At 38.9% G+C, this 15439-nt stretch overlaps 3 protein-coding genes across 3 annotated transcripts; 2 read left to right on the top strand and 1 right to left on the bottom strand.

Annotated features, from left to right (window-relative positions):
- The first annotated feature begins 2479 nt into the window (after window positions 1-2479).
- Window positions 2480-3654, top strand: LOC120050858 (gamma-crystallin M3-like). The gene is made up of 3 exons (XM_038997386.1): window positions 2480-2488; window positions 2806-3177; window positions 3361-3654. Exons 1-3 carry the CDS (start codon window positions 2480-2482, stop codon window positions 3652-3654), a joined length of 675 nt encoding a protein of 224 aa, XP_038853314.1.
- Window positions 3655-6737: 3083 nt separating this feature from the next.
- LOC120050554 (gamma-crystallin M3-like) lies at window positions 6738-7693 on the bottom strand. Its single transcript, XM_038997143.1, has 3 exons — window positions 7639-7693; window positions 7220-7468; window positions 6738-7055 (listed from the first exon to the last, which is right to left on the bottom strand). The coding sequence occupies exons 1-3, from the start codon at window positions 7651-7653 to the stop codon at window positions 6777-6779; spliced, it is 543 nt and encodes a 180-aa protein (XP_038853071.1). The 5' UTR covers window positions 7654-7693; the 3' UTR covers window positions 6738-6776.
- A 3959-nt stretch (window positions 7694-11652) lies between these two features.
- LOC120050555 (gamma-crystallin M3-like) lies at window positions 11653-13009 on the top strand. Its single transcript, XM_038997144.1, has 3 exons — window positions 11653-11738; window positions 11966-12232; window positions 12659-13009. The coding sequence occupies exons 1-3, from the start codon at window positions 11730-11732 to the stop codon at window positions 12950-12952; spliced, it is 570 nt and encodes a 189-aa protein (XP_038853072.1). The 5' UTR covers window positions 11653-11729; the 3' UTR covers window positions 12953-13009.
- Window positions 13010-15439: the final 2430 nt, after the last annotated feature.

The following is a 15439-nucleotide window of genomic DNA, read 5'->3' on the forward strand; positions in this document are numbered from 1 at the left end:
AGGCTAGGGGTTAGGTTTAAGGTTAGGGTTAAGTTTACAAGTTAGGTTAAAGGGGTAGGGTTAGAGTTAGAGTTAGGGTTAGGGGTAGGGTTAGCTAAAAGGATTATTAGAAGGTTAAGGTTAGGGGAAGTGTTATGATTAGGGTTAGGGGATGGGGTTGGGTTAGCTAACATGCTAAGTAGTTGCAAAGTAGCTAAAAAGTAGTAAGTAGCTAAAATGCTAAAGTTGTTCTTGATGAGATTTGAACTTTCATCCTTTGGGTTGCCTTAGTTTGAAATCTATCTTATGTAACCATACTAAACGAATGGTTATCATACGTTTTCTATGTTAGGTCTAGTCTATGAGACCAGGCTGCATTTCTATATAATCATGTAGGCCTATCATTACCTCAAGTACTGCATGCAGCTTTTCCATATTTAGTCATCAGAGCCAACCTCTTTGAATGTAAAGTAAAACCCTTAATGGCCCTCTATCAACCATCAGTAAAGAAGTCAAGCATTCATCCATTCATAATTGGTTGCATTACTGGCATGCTTGTAAAGGCCCACCTCCGAGGAAGTATTTAGAGTAATTCATGTCGTAGTGCAGAAATTCTTGTTCTTGTTTAGATTCCACCTCAAAGACTGACTTAGACTGCTAAAACATATTATGGAATTGGGGATGGGAACGTTGTGGTGATTCCCACGTGTAGCAGAGAAATACCAACAAATAGGCCACTGATTGACAGCGGTCAGTGTAACTAGCTTGCATGCTAACCTTAGCTAGCTAATGAACGTTATATGAGTACCATTTAAACTAAGACTGTATTCTTTGTTCTCTCTGTTATCATTTCAGCAAGCTAGCTAGCTATACACTGACTATACATTACATTAAGAACACCTGCTCTTTCAATGACATAGACTGACCAGGTGAATCCAGGTAAAAGCTATGATCCCTTACTGATGTCACTTGTTAAATCTGTCATTGTAGGCCATCATTGTAAATAAGATTTTGTTCTTAACTGACTTGCCTAGTTAAATTAAGGTAAAAATAAATAAATAATTAAATCCACCTCAGTCAATGTAGTGGTGTTCTAAAATACAGTCATATCACACAATTTGACCATTTATAAAATCTTCATGTATTTTTTTCTATGTAGACTAGCTTTAAAGTAAGTGAAATCTGACAAATGATCCAATGGATTATGATAATTAGCTGGTAAAAAAAGGGAAAGTGTAAAAACCTTACTTTGCCCCCTATTTTTACTTTCTCCAGGGCAGGTCGGTCAAGTGTAGGTTCGTCACTAGTTAACACGGCCACAAAGTCATAAAACAGGATTTTAAACCTAACTCTCACTTTAACCCTAACCATAACAACACTGCTAACCTTAGCCTAACCCTAACCTTAAATTAAGACCAAAAAGCTCATTTTTGTTTTCATGAATTTGTATGATATAGCCAAGTCTGACTTTGTGTCTGTTTTTATCTAGTAGAAACCCACATGTAGACTATTGAGGAAAGCTGTTTGGCTCTCAGTCGACTCGCGAAGAGGAAGAACTTTGCAGTGGAATAAAACAACAACATTGCCATGCTGGTGGGTGGTAACATTTAAAGAAAACCCAGCCCTGAAATTAAATGTAGGATGAAAATAATTTACACATCATCTAATAGGAAAAGATACGGAAGACTCACGGAAACATCCAAAGTCATACATTCAGATTTGGCACTTCAAGGCCAATTATATCATACTTTGACTAAAATTATGACTTAGTGACTTATATTGTTGTGCAACATCGTAGGTAAGCTGTGGCCATCATCTTTTAGCTGTAAAAAGTGGATTTCTACTGGTGTGGGCGTTTAATAATGATAAGTAAATTGCTGGGTTGGTCTCCTTACTCTGAGTTCCCCTAGCCTCTGTCCCCCTATAGGCTGAGTCACTGCAGGATTAACCGAGCATGACCTCGTGACCCCATCTGCTCCCAGGACTGTTGACATCCACCTCTCAAAACAGTTGTCATGGTGACAGACACATTCTCACCCCCCATAAAATGTGTATGTTAAATACAATACACAATCATTAAGATCCATCTTCACTGCCTAAAATAATGAAGTAAAAAATTATTGCACCATATACAGTATTTCATACCCCAAACCAATTATAATGATGGTCAAATGTGTTGGTCTTTTGTAAAACACAATCCAATACATGTAAAAAGTGTTTGTAAATACTCTTGGTAAAATATGATAAAAACAGCTATATGTTTTAAATACCTATGATCACATGATAATTCAAATACAGTATTCGTGCCCACTGTCTCTCTGCTTGTGCCAGCCAAGGACACAGCTGCACAAAATCAACAGAGAGGAGAAGAAGCATCCTGCTTATTCATCAGGATGGGGAATTTGAATAACAAAAAGCCATTTGAAATGGTATAAGGTATAAAAGCTTGAGTGAACATGGCCTATTGGACAACATCCCAGAGCCGCAGCAAACAAACACCATGGTCAAGGTACAGTGCTGTATAGCTGGATTTTCTGCCTGATACATTGGCAATTTACTTTATTTTATTTATTTATTTTAGAATTGTTAAGTTACAGTTTTGATGTTAAAAGCTTTTTTTGCTTGATTTTTTTAAATGTTCAGTAACGTTCAATTACATTTGAACCGCTGTTCTTCATGGCTGAGATTGTGTGGGCCTCAGTCCTACATTTTACCATTTCATTGTTGATTTACTAAATTAATTACCAGTTGTTCTTCTTACAGAACAAATACTTTACATTTCAATATTTAATTATTTAGTTGATTAAAAACGACTTTTGATTTGAGGCGTATCCATCTCCTCTCTGTGTTGTGATTGATGCCTTTCCTTGGTCATCTCCTCTCTGTGTTGTGATTGGTGCCTTTCCTTGGTCATCTCCTCTCTGTGTTGTGATTGGTGCCTTTCCTTGGTTGCTCCAGATTACCTTCTACGAGGACAGGAACTTCCAGGGCCGTTCCTATGAGACCAGCTCAGACTGCCCTGAGTTGACCTCCTACCTGAGCAGGTGCAACTCCTGCAGGGTGGAGAGCGGCTGCTTCATGGTGTACGACCGCTCCAACTTCCAGGGAAACCAGTACTTTGTGAGGAGAGGAGAGTATGGTGACTACCAGCGTATGGGCATGTCTGACTCCGTTCGCTCTTGTCGTATGATCCCCATGGTAAGATGGCTCTTTTAGAAAACAACTTATATATGATGCATTTATAGTGTCGTATGTATAATATATATAGCTTAATACAATGTATCAAAAAATGTAAGTATTTGATTGTAAACTGATCAGATTCCTATTTAATTACTTTGATCATGTTCTTACTTTAAATATGTGTCCTTATAAACTTTACAGCACAAAGGACAGTTCAGGATGCAGGCCTATGAGAGAGAGAACTTCGGGGGTCAGATGCACGAGCTGATGGACGACTGTGACTCCATCCAGGAGCGTTACCGCATGTCCGACTGCCAGTCCTGCAACGTGATGGAGGGCCACTGGCTCATGTACGAGCAGCCCCACTTCAGAGGCAGGCAGATGTACGTGAGGCCTGGAGAGTACAAGAACCTCAGAGAGATGGGAAACAGCTCCGTGAACAGATACAGTTCCATGAGACGTATCCTGGATTCCTGCGAGAGCCAGCATCATTGAAGTCTGAGATTCTTATTTTTTTGACATTCAAAATAAATATTGGATAATTGAAATGCATGTTTCATTGTCTATGCATTACCTACCTAAACGTTAATGATCATTCTAGTACAAGTGAATGATAATAGTCTCTAGTGCCTTCAGAAAGTATTCATACCCCTTAACTTATTCCACACTTTGTTGCGTCACAGGCTGAATAATAAAAATAATAAAAATCTCCCCCATCTACAAACAATACCCTGTAACAACAAAGTGAAAATATGTTTTTAGATATTTTTGCACATGTATTGGAAATTAAATACAGAAATATCCCATTTATATAAGTATTCAATACTTTGTATAAACGCCTTTGGCAGCGATTACAGCTGTGTGTCCTTCTGGGTAAGTCTCTAAGAGCTTTCCGCAAGTGGATTGTGCAACATTTGCCCATTATTCTTTTCAAAATTCTTCAAGCTCTGTCAAATTGGTTGTTGATTATTGCTAGACAACCATTTTCAGGTCTTGCCATAGATTTGCAAGTAGATTTAAGTCAAAACTGTAACTCGACCACTCAGGAACATGCATTGTCTTCTTGGTAAGCAACTCCAGTGTAGATTTGGCCTTGTGTTTGAGGTTATTGTCCTGCTGAAAAGGGAATTAATCTCCCAGTGTCTGGTGGAAAGTAGACTGAACCAGGTTTTCTTCTAGGATTTTGACTGTGCTTAGCTCCATTCTGTTTCTTTTTTGTCCTGAAAAACTCCCCAGTCCTTAACGATGACAAGCATACCCATAACATAATGCAGCGACCACTATGCTTGAAAATATGGAGAGTGGTACTCAGTAATGTGTTGTATTGGATTTGCCCCAAACATAACACTTTGTATTCAGGATATAAAGTTAAGTTTGTATTACTTTAGTGCTTTGTTGCAAACAGGATGCATGTTTTGGTATATTTTTTATTCTGTAAAGGTTTCCTTCTTTTCACTCTGTTAATTAGTTAGTATTGTGGAGTAAGTACAATGTTGTTGATCCATCCTCAGTTTTATCCTATCACAGCCATGAAACTCTGTAACTGTTTTAAAGTCATCATTGGCCTCATGGTGATATCCATGAGCGGTTTCCTTCCTCTCCTACAAGGTACAGAGATGAGGTAGTCATTGAAAAATCATGTTAAACACTATTATTGCACACAGTGAGTCCGTGCAACTTATTATGTGACTTGTTAAGTAACATCTTACTCCTGAACTTATGTAGGCTTTCCATTACAAAGGGGTTGAATACTTATTGACTCAAGACATTTCAGCATTTCATTTTTAATAAATCTGTAGCAATTTAGAAAAACATAATTCCACTTTGACATTAGGGGGTATTGTGTGTAGGCCAGTGACCCAAAAAATCTCAATTTAATCCATTTTAAATTCAATCTGTAACACGACAAAATGTGGAAAAGTGAAGGGGTGTGACCACTTTCTGAAGGCACTATATTTCCTTTAGTGTCAATTAATGAAATAAAGCTTTTGGTTTAGGAGACTTATGTTATATCGAGTAGTCCTAAAATATACACCGTGTTCATTTCTGAAACAACTAATATTGCATATACTGTATATGTTTATATCAGAGGCAACTTAGGTGCACACTGCCACCTTCCCTGATACACATTCAAACACAGCTCTGATGATTACAACCATGTTTACATCTAGACCACCAGGCACCAGAATAATGCATAGTCCATATGAATGACAGAAACTCATATACGGTATGTGTCTGTGATATCATCTTGAGTTGAACTTAGGTAATGCAATTGAGTAAATTGATCTAAAAAGGATAATTTCTAAATAAAAAAGGGACATTGTACAGACAACTTCATCATGTACAGGGCCACAACATTCACTTGCAGTGTTGCTCTATGTTTTGGTGATTGTGGGTAATTTGGCTCATCGTGAATTCCGTAAATCTTGGGTTATTGAACTTAATACCCTTCGTTCTTACAGTGGCAAACGGTCAGTAATTCTAATAACCGGCAAAGTCAGCCCTTCCAACGTGGAATCGGCTGGTCAAACTACTGAAAGTACCATTTGAGTATGCAACCTACTGTAAAAAATAACTAACAAAATATAATTTGGCCGTCATGTTGTCTAAGCCTTCAACTTATTTTGATTATTATGAGTTACACAAACAAAGGAATCTAAGTTGAAACTTTGTTGAATTTTATAAATCAGGCCAGCCTACCATTTTTCCTACGATAGCTACTGCAGCAAGAGAGTGAAGGAGAGGTTGCTAACTAAGTGTATGCAACTTTTGCTAGCCAGCTAACTAACTTTGGTACCTGGGGTGAAACAATGAAGCTTTTTTAGTTAGGTAGCTCCTGCACCGCTCTTTGCTAGCTAACATAACGCTGCATCCACAACTCATAGAACTCAAACCTGATAAGGTGGCTTCAATAATCTTTATATTTGTGATCGATCCCCTTTCCAAACGTATTGCATTATATTTACGGATTCAACTTCAATTATTTGTCATTGAATCTAATTACAGATTATCTGAATGCCGGTGACACCACGTCCCTTTGTCAAATGATGCATGGCTGAGTAAAATGAGAGTGATCTTTGTAAAGGAGTGGTTTACCATGTACAGTACATGTTTACAGGTTAGTGCTGTAGCCTTCTAAAACTATAACCAACCCCATTCACTTAGAAAGGGGATTATATCACAATCTGTCAAATGTAAACACAACTGTAGACACCTTATTTTTGGAGACATGTTCTTGACACAAGAGTTTAGGAGTGTCTGTTAATGATCTGTAAATAACTTTGGCTAGCTGGCTAACTAATTTCGCTAATCTGCAGGCCAAAACAATTCACTTATTTACAGCTAGTAGCTGTCTCACCGGTCTTTGCTATCAAGTGTAATGTTACCCCCAAAACTGATAATATGTCTTCACTAATGGTTCCATTTTCCTCTTCGTGACATGTCCACTTTCCAAGCCTATTGGCTCATGGCAGACACCAGACCTTATGCACTTGTCTTACTAATTGGTTACTTTTGATTGATGAGATGGTTGTTATGCTCTGTTTTAAAGAACTAGGACACATCAGGAATAATTAGAAATTGAACACTTTATTAAGTGAAACTAAACAGTTGTGATTTTAACAGGAATCAGTGATACGTCTAACCGACATGAATCTGTTCATGGAGCTGTTTCCCATCTCTCTGAGGTTCCTGTACTCTCCAGGCCTCACGTACATCTGCCTGCCTCGGAAGTGGGGCTGCTCGTACATGAGCCAGTGGCCCTCCATCACGTTGCAGGACTGGCAGTCGGACATGCGGTAACGATCCTGGATGGAGTCACAGTCATCCATCAGCTCGTGCATCTGGCCTCCGAAGTTCTCCCTCTCGTACATCCTCATTCTGAACTGGCCCTTATACTGTTGATAAAAGCAACAGGTCATACAGATATGGAACTACTGTAGATCCAACCGGTGGGCTCATACATTTAAATGTAAAATGTTGTTGATGACACGAGTTCACGACCCTTGCTGTTGAAACTATCTGCATCAGCTAAGAAGCAGCTACACACTCCATTACTTACACTGGGGATGTTACGACAGGATCTGATGCAGTCGCTCATGGTCATCCCCATCAGGCGCTGGTTGTCAGGGTACTCTCCTCTCCTAACCATTATCTGGTGACCCATGAAGTTGGGGCGCTCATAGACCATGAAGCAGCCGCTCTCCACCCTGCAGGAGTTGCACCTGCTCAGGTAGGAGGTCACCTCAGCGCAGTCGTTGCTGGTCTCATAGGAACGACCCTGGAAGTTCTTGTCCTCGTAGAAGATGATCTACACAGACAATCACACAGTTAGTGGTCGATATGTTGAAATTAGTGCACTAATGCTCATTTGATTAGCAATGCCTTGTGTTTCCGATCCGACAGTCTTCTTTGGAATGCAGGGCTGCTTGGATAGACCCAGAGAGACAGACATGGAGGAAGACTTGCAGTGGCACTTACCTTGCCCATGGTCATGGTGATGGTGATCCAATCTCTTATCCAATTTCAGATGGAATGCTGGACCATCAACCTCCTGTCCCTTTTATACCTTGGACCACATTCACATCTCCATATTTATTGTTCTAGAACTCCATGAGTCATCATTATATATTGTTGTGCAAGCCAGTCCTATAGTGTCACGTACTGAATGCCACTTTTATAACTATGTCACTGGGGGTAAATAGAGGATCATGTTTGTTTCCAGCTACCCTAATACTAGCTGAATTAGTATATCAGTATTTTATCAAATATTCCAGATCAATTGAGATGGAACTGAGATGGAATTCAATGTATATTGTAGCATTATTTTATTGTGAGGTATTATTTTATTGGATTTTTTTTTTTATGGCACTATGTACACTACCGGTCAAAAGTTTTAGAACACCTACTCATTCGAGGGTTTTTCTTTATTTTTACTGTTTTCTACATTGTAGAATAATAGTGAAGACATCAGAACTATGAAATAACACATATGGAATAATGTAGTAACCAAAAAAGTGTGAAACAAATCAAATCATATTTTATATTTGAGATTCTTCAAATAGCAACCCTATGTATTGATGACAGCTTTGCACACTCTTAGCATTCTCTCAACCAGCTTCATCTGGAATGCTTTTACAACAGTCTTGAAAGAGTTCCCACATACCCTGAGCACTTGTTGGCTGCTTTTCCTTCACTTTTCAGTCAGACTCATCCCAAACCATCTCAATTTGGTTGAGGGCGGGGGATTGTGGAGGCCAGGTCATCTGATGCAGCACTCCATCACTCTCCTTCTGAGTAAAATAGCCCTTACACAGCCTGGAGGTGTGTTGGGTCATTGTCCTGTTGAAAAATAAATGATAGTCCCACTAAGCCCAAACGAGATGGGATGGCGTATCGCTGCAGAATGCTGTGGTAGCCATGCTGGTTAAGTGTGCCTTGAATTCTAAATAAATCACAGACTGTGTCACCAGCAAAGCACCCCCACACCATAACACCTCCTCCTCCATGCTTTACGGTGGGAAATACACATGCAGAGATCATCTGTTCACCCCCACCGCGTCTCACAAAGACACGGAGGTTGGAACCAAAGATCTCCAATTTGGACTCATCAAACCAAGGGACAAATTTCCACCGGTCTAACGTCCATTGCTCGTGTTTCTTGGCCCAAGCAAGTCTCTTCTTCTTCTTAATTTCCTTTAGTAGTGGTTTCTTTGCAGCAATTCGACCATGAAGGCCTGATTCCCAGTCTCCTCTGAACAGTTGATGTTGAGATGTGTCTGTTACTTGAACTGTATAAACCATATATTTGGGCTGCAATTTCTGAGGATGGTAAATTTAATGAACTCATCCTTTGCATCAGAGGTAACTCTTGGTCTTCCATTCCTGTGGCGGTCCTCATAAGAGCCAGTTTCATCATAGCGCTTGTCACGGTTTTCTTCCTGGGATGAAGGAGAGGACCAAAACGCAGCGCGGCTAGTGTTCAACATAATTTAATAAAGAATATGTGAACACTACAAACAACAAAACAATAAATGTGAAAACCGACAACAGTCCTATCTGGTGCAGAACCCAAACACAGAGACAGGAAACAATCACCCACAAAATCCCAACACAAAACAAGCCACCTATATATGATTCTCAATCAGGGACAACGATAGACAGCTGCCTCTGATTGAGAACCATATTAGGCTGAACATAGAAACAGACAAACTAGACACACAACATAGAATTCCCACCCAGCTCACGTCCTGACCAACACTAAACAAGTAAAACACATAAGAACTCAAGGTCAGGACGTGACAGGGCTTGATGGTTTTTGCGACTGCACTTGAAGAAACTTTCAAAGTTCTTGAAATGTTTCATATTGACTGACCTTCATGTCTTAAAGTAATGATGGACTGTCGTTTCTCTTTGCTTATTTGAGCTGTTCTTGCTATAATATGGACTTGGTCTTTTACCAAATAAGGCTATCTTCTGTATACCCCCCTACCTTGTCACAACACAACTGATTGGCTCAAATGCAATAAGAAGGAAAGAAATTCCACAAATTAACTTTTAAGAAGGCACACTAGTTAGTTGAAATGCATTCCAGGTGACTACCTCATGAAGCTGGTTGAGAGAATGACAAGAGTGTATAAAGCTGTGATCAAGGCAAAGGGTGGCTATTTGAAGAATCTCAAATAAAAAATATATTTCCATTTTCTTTGGTTACTACATGATTCCATATGTGTTATTACAATGTAGAAAATAGTAAAAATAAAGAAAAACCCTTGAATGAATAGGTGTTATAAAACGTTTGACCAGTAGTGTATGTATTTCGAAAATGTAGGAAATCAGAAGTGTTGTATTAATTCATTATTTACCTGATAATTACTTTGTCCTCTGATTCTTATTTTTTGTTATTTTGAGAAGAACCAGGAAGTTGTTGATGTTATGTTGTCTATGTGGTCAGACCAGTAAAGCTGCCAAATAGTAATGTTTCTTCATCCAGTGCTTGTCCTTGTAACGGCTTTCGTTGGTGGAAGGCGAGGAGGACCAAAATGCAGCGTGGTACGTATCCATAATAAATGTTTAATCGAAAATGAATACAAAAAAAGAACAAGAGAATCAAATGAAAACCGACACAGTCCCAAATGGTGCAAACACTGAAACGGAAACAATCACCCACAACCCACAATAACAAACAGGCTACCTAAATATGGCTCCCAATCAGAGACAACGACTGACACCTGCCTCTGATTGAGAACCATATTAGGACAAACACATAGAAACAGAATAACATAGAAAAAGGAACCCACCCAACTCACGCCCTGACCATACTAAAACAAAGACATAACAACAAAACTAAGGTCAGAACGTGACAGTCCTCATGAAGTCATACACCTTTAAAATAACCCTCTATCTACATCGTCTTCATCTTGCTGAGAAATGCTGTGCTTGAGTTGAACTAAAAATGTGTTCACATTTCTTTCATTTATGATATGCAGCAACTCTATAACTATATATTTCTAACCAAAATCGACAGCTTGGGACTATAAGGTTCTATCTGCAAAAAGATGATTCTGAGATAATTGGCTTTAAAGTTCTGAACCCTCATTGGTTTGAATGGTGTCAGCCATTTTTATCTTGTATTCTTTTGAACTGAACATGAATTGAGGTAATTAGAGTAAACATAGGAAGATAACATTGAAAAGAACAAGGCTATGTCAATAACTCAATCCTGACAAAAATGCAGATCGAACCTTATAGTCCCAAGCTTTCAACATGTAGTTACAATACGGAACTGTAAACATTTCAACAGATAAGGTTTATCAACAATTATTGAATTAAAAAGATACTGGTCAAATATTGTTCTCAAATATGTGACTGTATACTGTGTAGATATGTAATCACACCAATAAATACAATGTCAGGTAACTAGCTATATGGTGTTTGTGCAACTTAATATAAAGTGTGACTAAATTCACTAAGTGTTAACAAGTTCACTAAGTGTGACCAAGTTCATTAAGTGGTACCAAATTCACTTAGTGTGACCAAGTTCACTAAGTGTGACCAAGTTCACTAATTGTGACCAAATTTACTAAGTGGGACCAAGTTCACTAAGTGGGACCAAGTTCCCTAAGTGGGACCAAGTTCACTTAGTGAGTCCAAATTCACTGTGACCAAGTTCACTAACTGTGACCAAGTTCACTTAGTGGGACAAAATTCACTAAGTGTGACCGAGTTCACTAGTAAATATACTGTAACTGTATTTTGACCTGGTAAAGTACCATCTAGCACAATCACCCAAACGGAAGAATATGTAATGTTCTATTTCTGGGGAGAACAATACATGTCATGGCCCCCATGCTGCATTCAGCATCCAATAATAACTCATGTAGATGTGCTGTGTAAAATGTATACAAGCCCCACGTGGGCCTTGTGATGACTCATGCTATTTAGCACAAAGGTGTGCAAGGTGCCCTGTGGACCCAATGTCAATATAAAAGTGCCACTGGATCGACACAACACACCGTGTCTTCTGCGTGTCATCTAATCAAGCTTCACCATCAAGCTAAACCACCGTAGCCATGACCAAGGTAATACAGAGCAGTGGATTTTTATTCAGTATAAGAGCTGGCCATTGAGATATTAATAGTAATTAATTTTTAATTATTAATAGTAATGACAAATTAATCACAATCAATTAATAATGATTAACTATATTAATTATGTAAAACATTTAAAATCATAGCCTTTATAATCTTCTCAACATAGATGAAGAGGTCATAGGTTAAATCATTTCTCAATCAAATCACCCTCTCAGATCATCTTCTACGAGGACAGGAACTTCCAGGGTCGCAGCTATGAGACCAGCAGCGACTGCCCCGACCTCAACATGTACCTAAACCGCTGCCAGTCGGTCAGGGTGGAAATGGGCTGCTTCGTCATCTACGACCGCTCCAACTTCATGGGCAACCAGATGTTCCTGAAGAGGGGAGAGTACTCCGACCTCCAGCGTATGGGCTCCATGATGGGCATGGGGGATGTGACCATGCTGGAGTCCATCCGCTCCTGCCGCATGATCCCAATGGTAAGACGTCCACAGTTGGAGTTCCACCATCTCCTTGTGTTCGATGATGACATGATTATATTTATGATGTGGTTCATGCTATTTCTCTTCATATAAAGAGTGCATTTTTATATTTTTGAGTAGCTAGATGTTCGTGAATGGTGATGAAGTTTGAGTTACTAGGACTCTGTACATCTGATACTTGACGTGTTTTTCACTTGGGTCGTGTTCAGCAGGGCACACCGTAGCCAAACATTTTGTAACAGAAAACAAAAATATGTCTTCTTATTGAACAAGTTTAGGTATTATCAAAACAGTTTGTCCCTAATGAACGTGGTCCAGGCCTCTATTACTGTATAAGTCAGCTGACAAACAATGCTAAATGTAATACTGGAAGCATGGAGTACACACACGGTAGTAACTGTCAATGTTCTCTCTCTCCAACAGCACCGGGGACAGTTCAGAATGAGGCTGTACGAGAGGGAGAGCTTCGGAGGCCAGATGCACGAGCTGATGGAAGACTGCGAGTCCATCCAGGAGCGCTTCCGCATGTCCGAGATGCAGTCCTGCAACGTGATGGACGGCCACTGGCTCATGTACGAGCAGCCCCATTTCAGAGGCAGGATGATGTACGTGAGGCCTGGAGAGTACAGGAGTATCAGAGACATGGGCATGAGCACCATGATGAGAGTTCTCTCCATCAGAAGGATCATGGATGCCTGTGAGGGTCAGCGGCATTGATGCCTGAGATTCCTGCTGTCCTGACGTCCAAAAGGCTGCTAAAAGTCACAATTCTCATTGAATGTAATAAAACTCTTATTTTGAAGTACCTGTTCTCTTCTTTTTTCTATCAAATCTAATCTACCCATGGTATTTATATTACACTGGTTTATTCTGACAGGTTGGTGTCTGGAGAGGGATTTCAAATGGTCTGAAAGAAAAAAGTAATATAATTCGATTTTGATGCACCAAATGTGGACATTTGTGCACTATTTATCAATAGCAAAATATATATATACTGTATATATGCATTTTCTCACTGGGTCAATTGAACCAAATTTAACCCATGTTACAGTACATCAGAAATGATATACAGTACATCAAATTATATTACTCAGAAAGCCTGATGTACTGTAACCTCCAGTTTCTCAAACTTATTTTGCAGCAAACTAATCCTTATTGTCGATTGTTAGCATTACGCTAGTTTACATTTTCTCCACAGTATAATGTATAACCAATGGACAATGGACTGATTTAGAGACATGAGAGAAGTGATGTATAATCAATGGACTGATTTAGAGACATGAGAGAAGTGATGTATAATCAATGAACTGGTTTAGATACGTTAGAGAAGTAATGTAGAATCAATGAACTGGTTTAGAGACGTTCGAGAAGTAATGTTTAACCAATGAACTGGTTTAGAGACGTTAGAGAAGTAATGTTTAACCAATGAACTGGTTTAGAGACTGTAGAGAAGTAATGTATAACCAATGAACTGGTTTAGAGAAGTAATGTATAACCAATGAACTGGTTTAGAGAAGTAATGTATAACCAATGAACTGGTTTAGAGAAGTAATGTTTAACCAATGAACTGGGTTAGAGAAGTAATGCATAACTAATGAACTGGTTTAGAGACGTTAGAGAAGAAATATATAATCAATGAACTGTGTTAGAGAAGTAATGTATAATCAATTAATTGGTTTAGAGAAGTAATGCATAACCAATGAACTGGTTTAGAAACGTTAGAGAAGAAATATATAATCAATGAACTGTGTTAGAGAAGTAATGTATATTCAATTAATTGGTTTAGAGAAGTAATGCATAACCAATGAACTGGTTTAGATAAGTAATGTATAACCAATGAACTGGTTTAGAGAAGTAATGTATAACCAATTAACTGGTTTAGTGTCACGACTTCCGCCGAAGTCGGTCCCTCTCCTTGTTCGGGTGGCGTTCAGCAGTCGACGTCAACGGCTTTCTAGCCATCGCCGATCCACTTTTCATTTTCCATTTGTTTTGTCTTTGTTTTCTACACACCTGGTTTCTATTCCCCAATTACATGTTCATTATTTAACACTCTGTTTCCCCCATGTTTCGTCCGTGTTTGTATATAATGTTCAGGTCGTTACTTGTTGGCTGGTATTGTTTGCTGGGTTCGTTATTTACGGCCGTTATTTACGAGTGACCGGTAATTTCACGCACCTTTAGTATTTGTTTTATACTGGTGCTGTTCGTGGAATAAATTACCTTGTACACTCATCTCTGCTCTCCTGCTCCTGATTCCATGCACCAGTTACCCACAGCCTGACATTTAGAGAAGTAATGTATAACTAATGAACCGGTTTAGAGAAGTAATGTATAACCAATTAACTGGTTTAGAGAAGTAATGCATAACCAATGAACTGGTTTAGAGACGTCAGAGAAGTAATGCATAACCAATGAACTGGTTTAGAGATGTCAGAGTAGTAATGTATAACCAATGAACTGGTTTAGAGACTTCAGAAAAGTAATGTGTAACTAATGAACTGGTTTAGAGAAGTAATGCATAACCAATTAACTTGTTTAGAGAAGTAATGCATAACCAATGAACTGGTTTAGAGACTTTAGAGAAGTAATGTAAAGCCAATGGACTGGTTTAGACAAGTAATGTGTAACCTTATGAACTTGTTTAGAGAAGTAATGTATAACCAATGAACTGGTTTAGAGACATTAAAGAGGTAATGTATAACCAATGGACTGTGGAGTGGTTTAAAGAAGTCAGAGGAATTGAACGCTCCACGACCTCTGGTGGCTGATAATATTTTGTCAGAGGAACTCTTTGAAGAACATCTTCTGCATTGGGGTTTGAATTGGACATCATTTTTGTTCATAATAATAGTTCATAAATGTGGACTGTATGTGAGCATCAAATGTGCAGCATGGATATGTATCCCTTTTTCTGTTGTTGTCTTTTAGGGGGTGTTTTCTGAAACATTTCTCTTTTAATAGTTTCAACTGTATTCTTTGTGGGCATGATACATTTTTGTAGCGGCATCACAATGCAAATGAATGCCATTACAGTACATAACAACCAGACAGCGGTATACCTCTCTATGCTACTTCATGTTGCTTGGTCAGGGATTCTTCACAATGGGGCCACCCATTTCACTGAACACAATACATGTATTATAAAAGTAAGGTATTAGAAAGGGGTCAGGCGTACAATACATTGTGGCTATTCAATTTCAG

The sequence above is a fragment of the Salvelinus namaycush genome, chromosome 7, assembly GCF_016432855.1.
Source record: "Salvelinus namaycush isolate Seneca chromosome 7, SaNama_1.0, whole genome shotgun sequence".
Taxonomy (NCBI): Eukaryota; Metazoa; Chordata; class Actinopteri; order Salmoniformes; family Salmonidae; genus Salvelinus; species Salvelinus namaycush.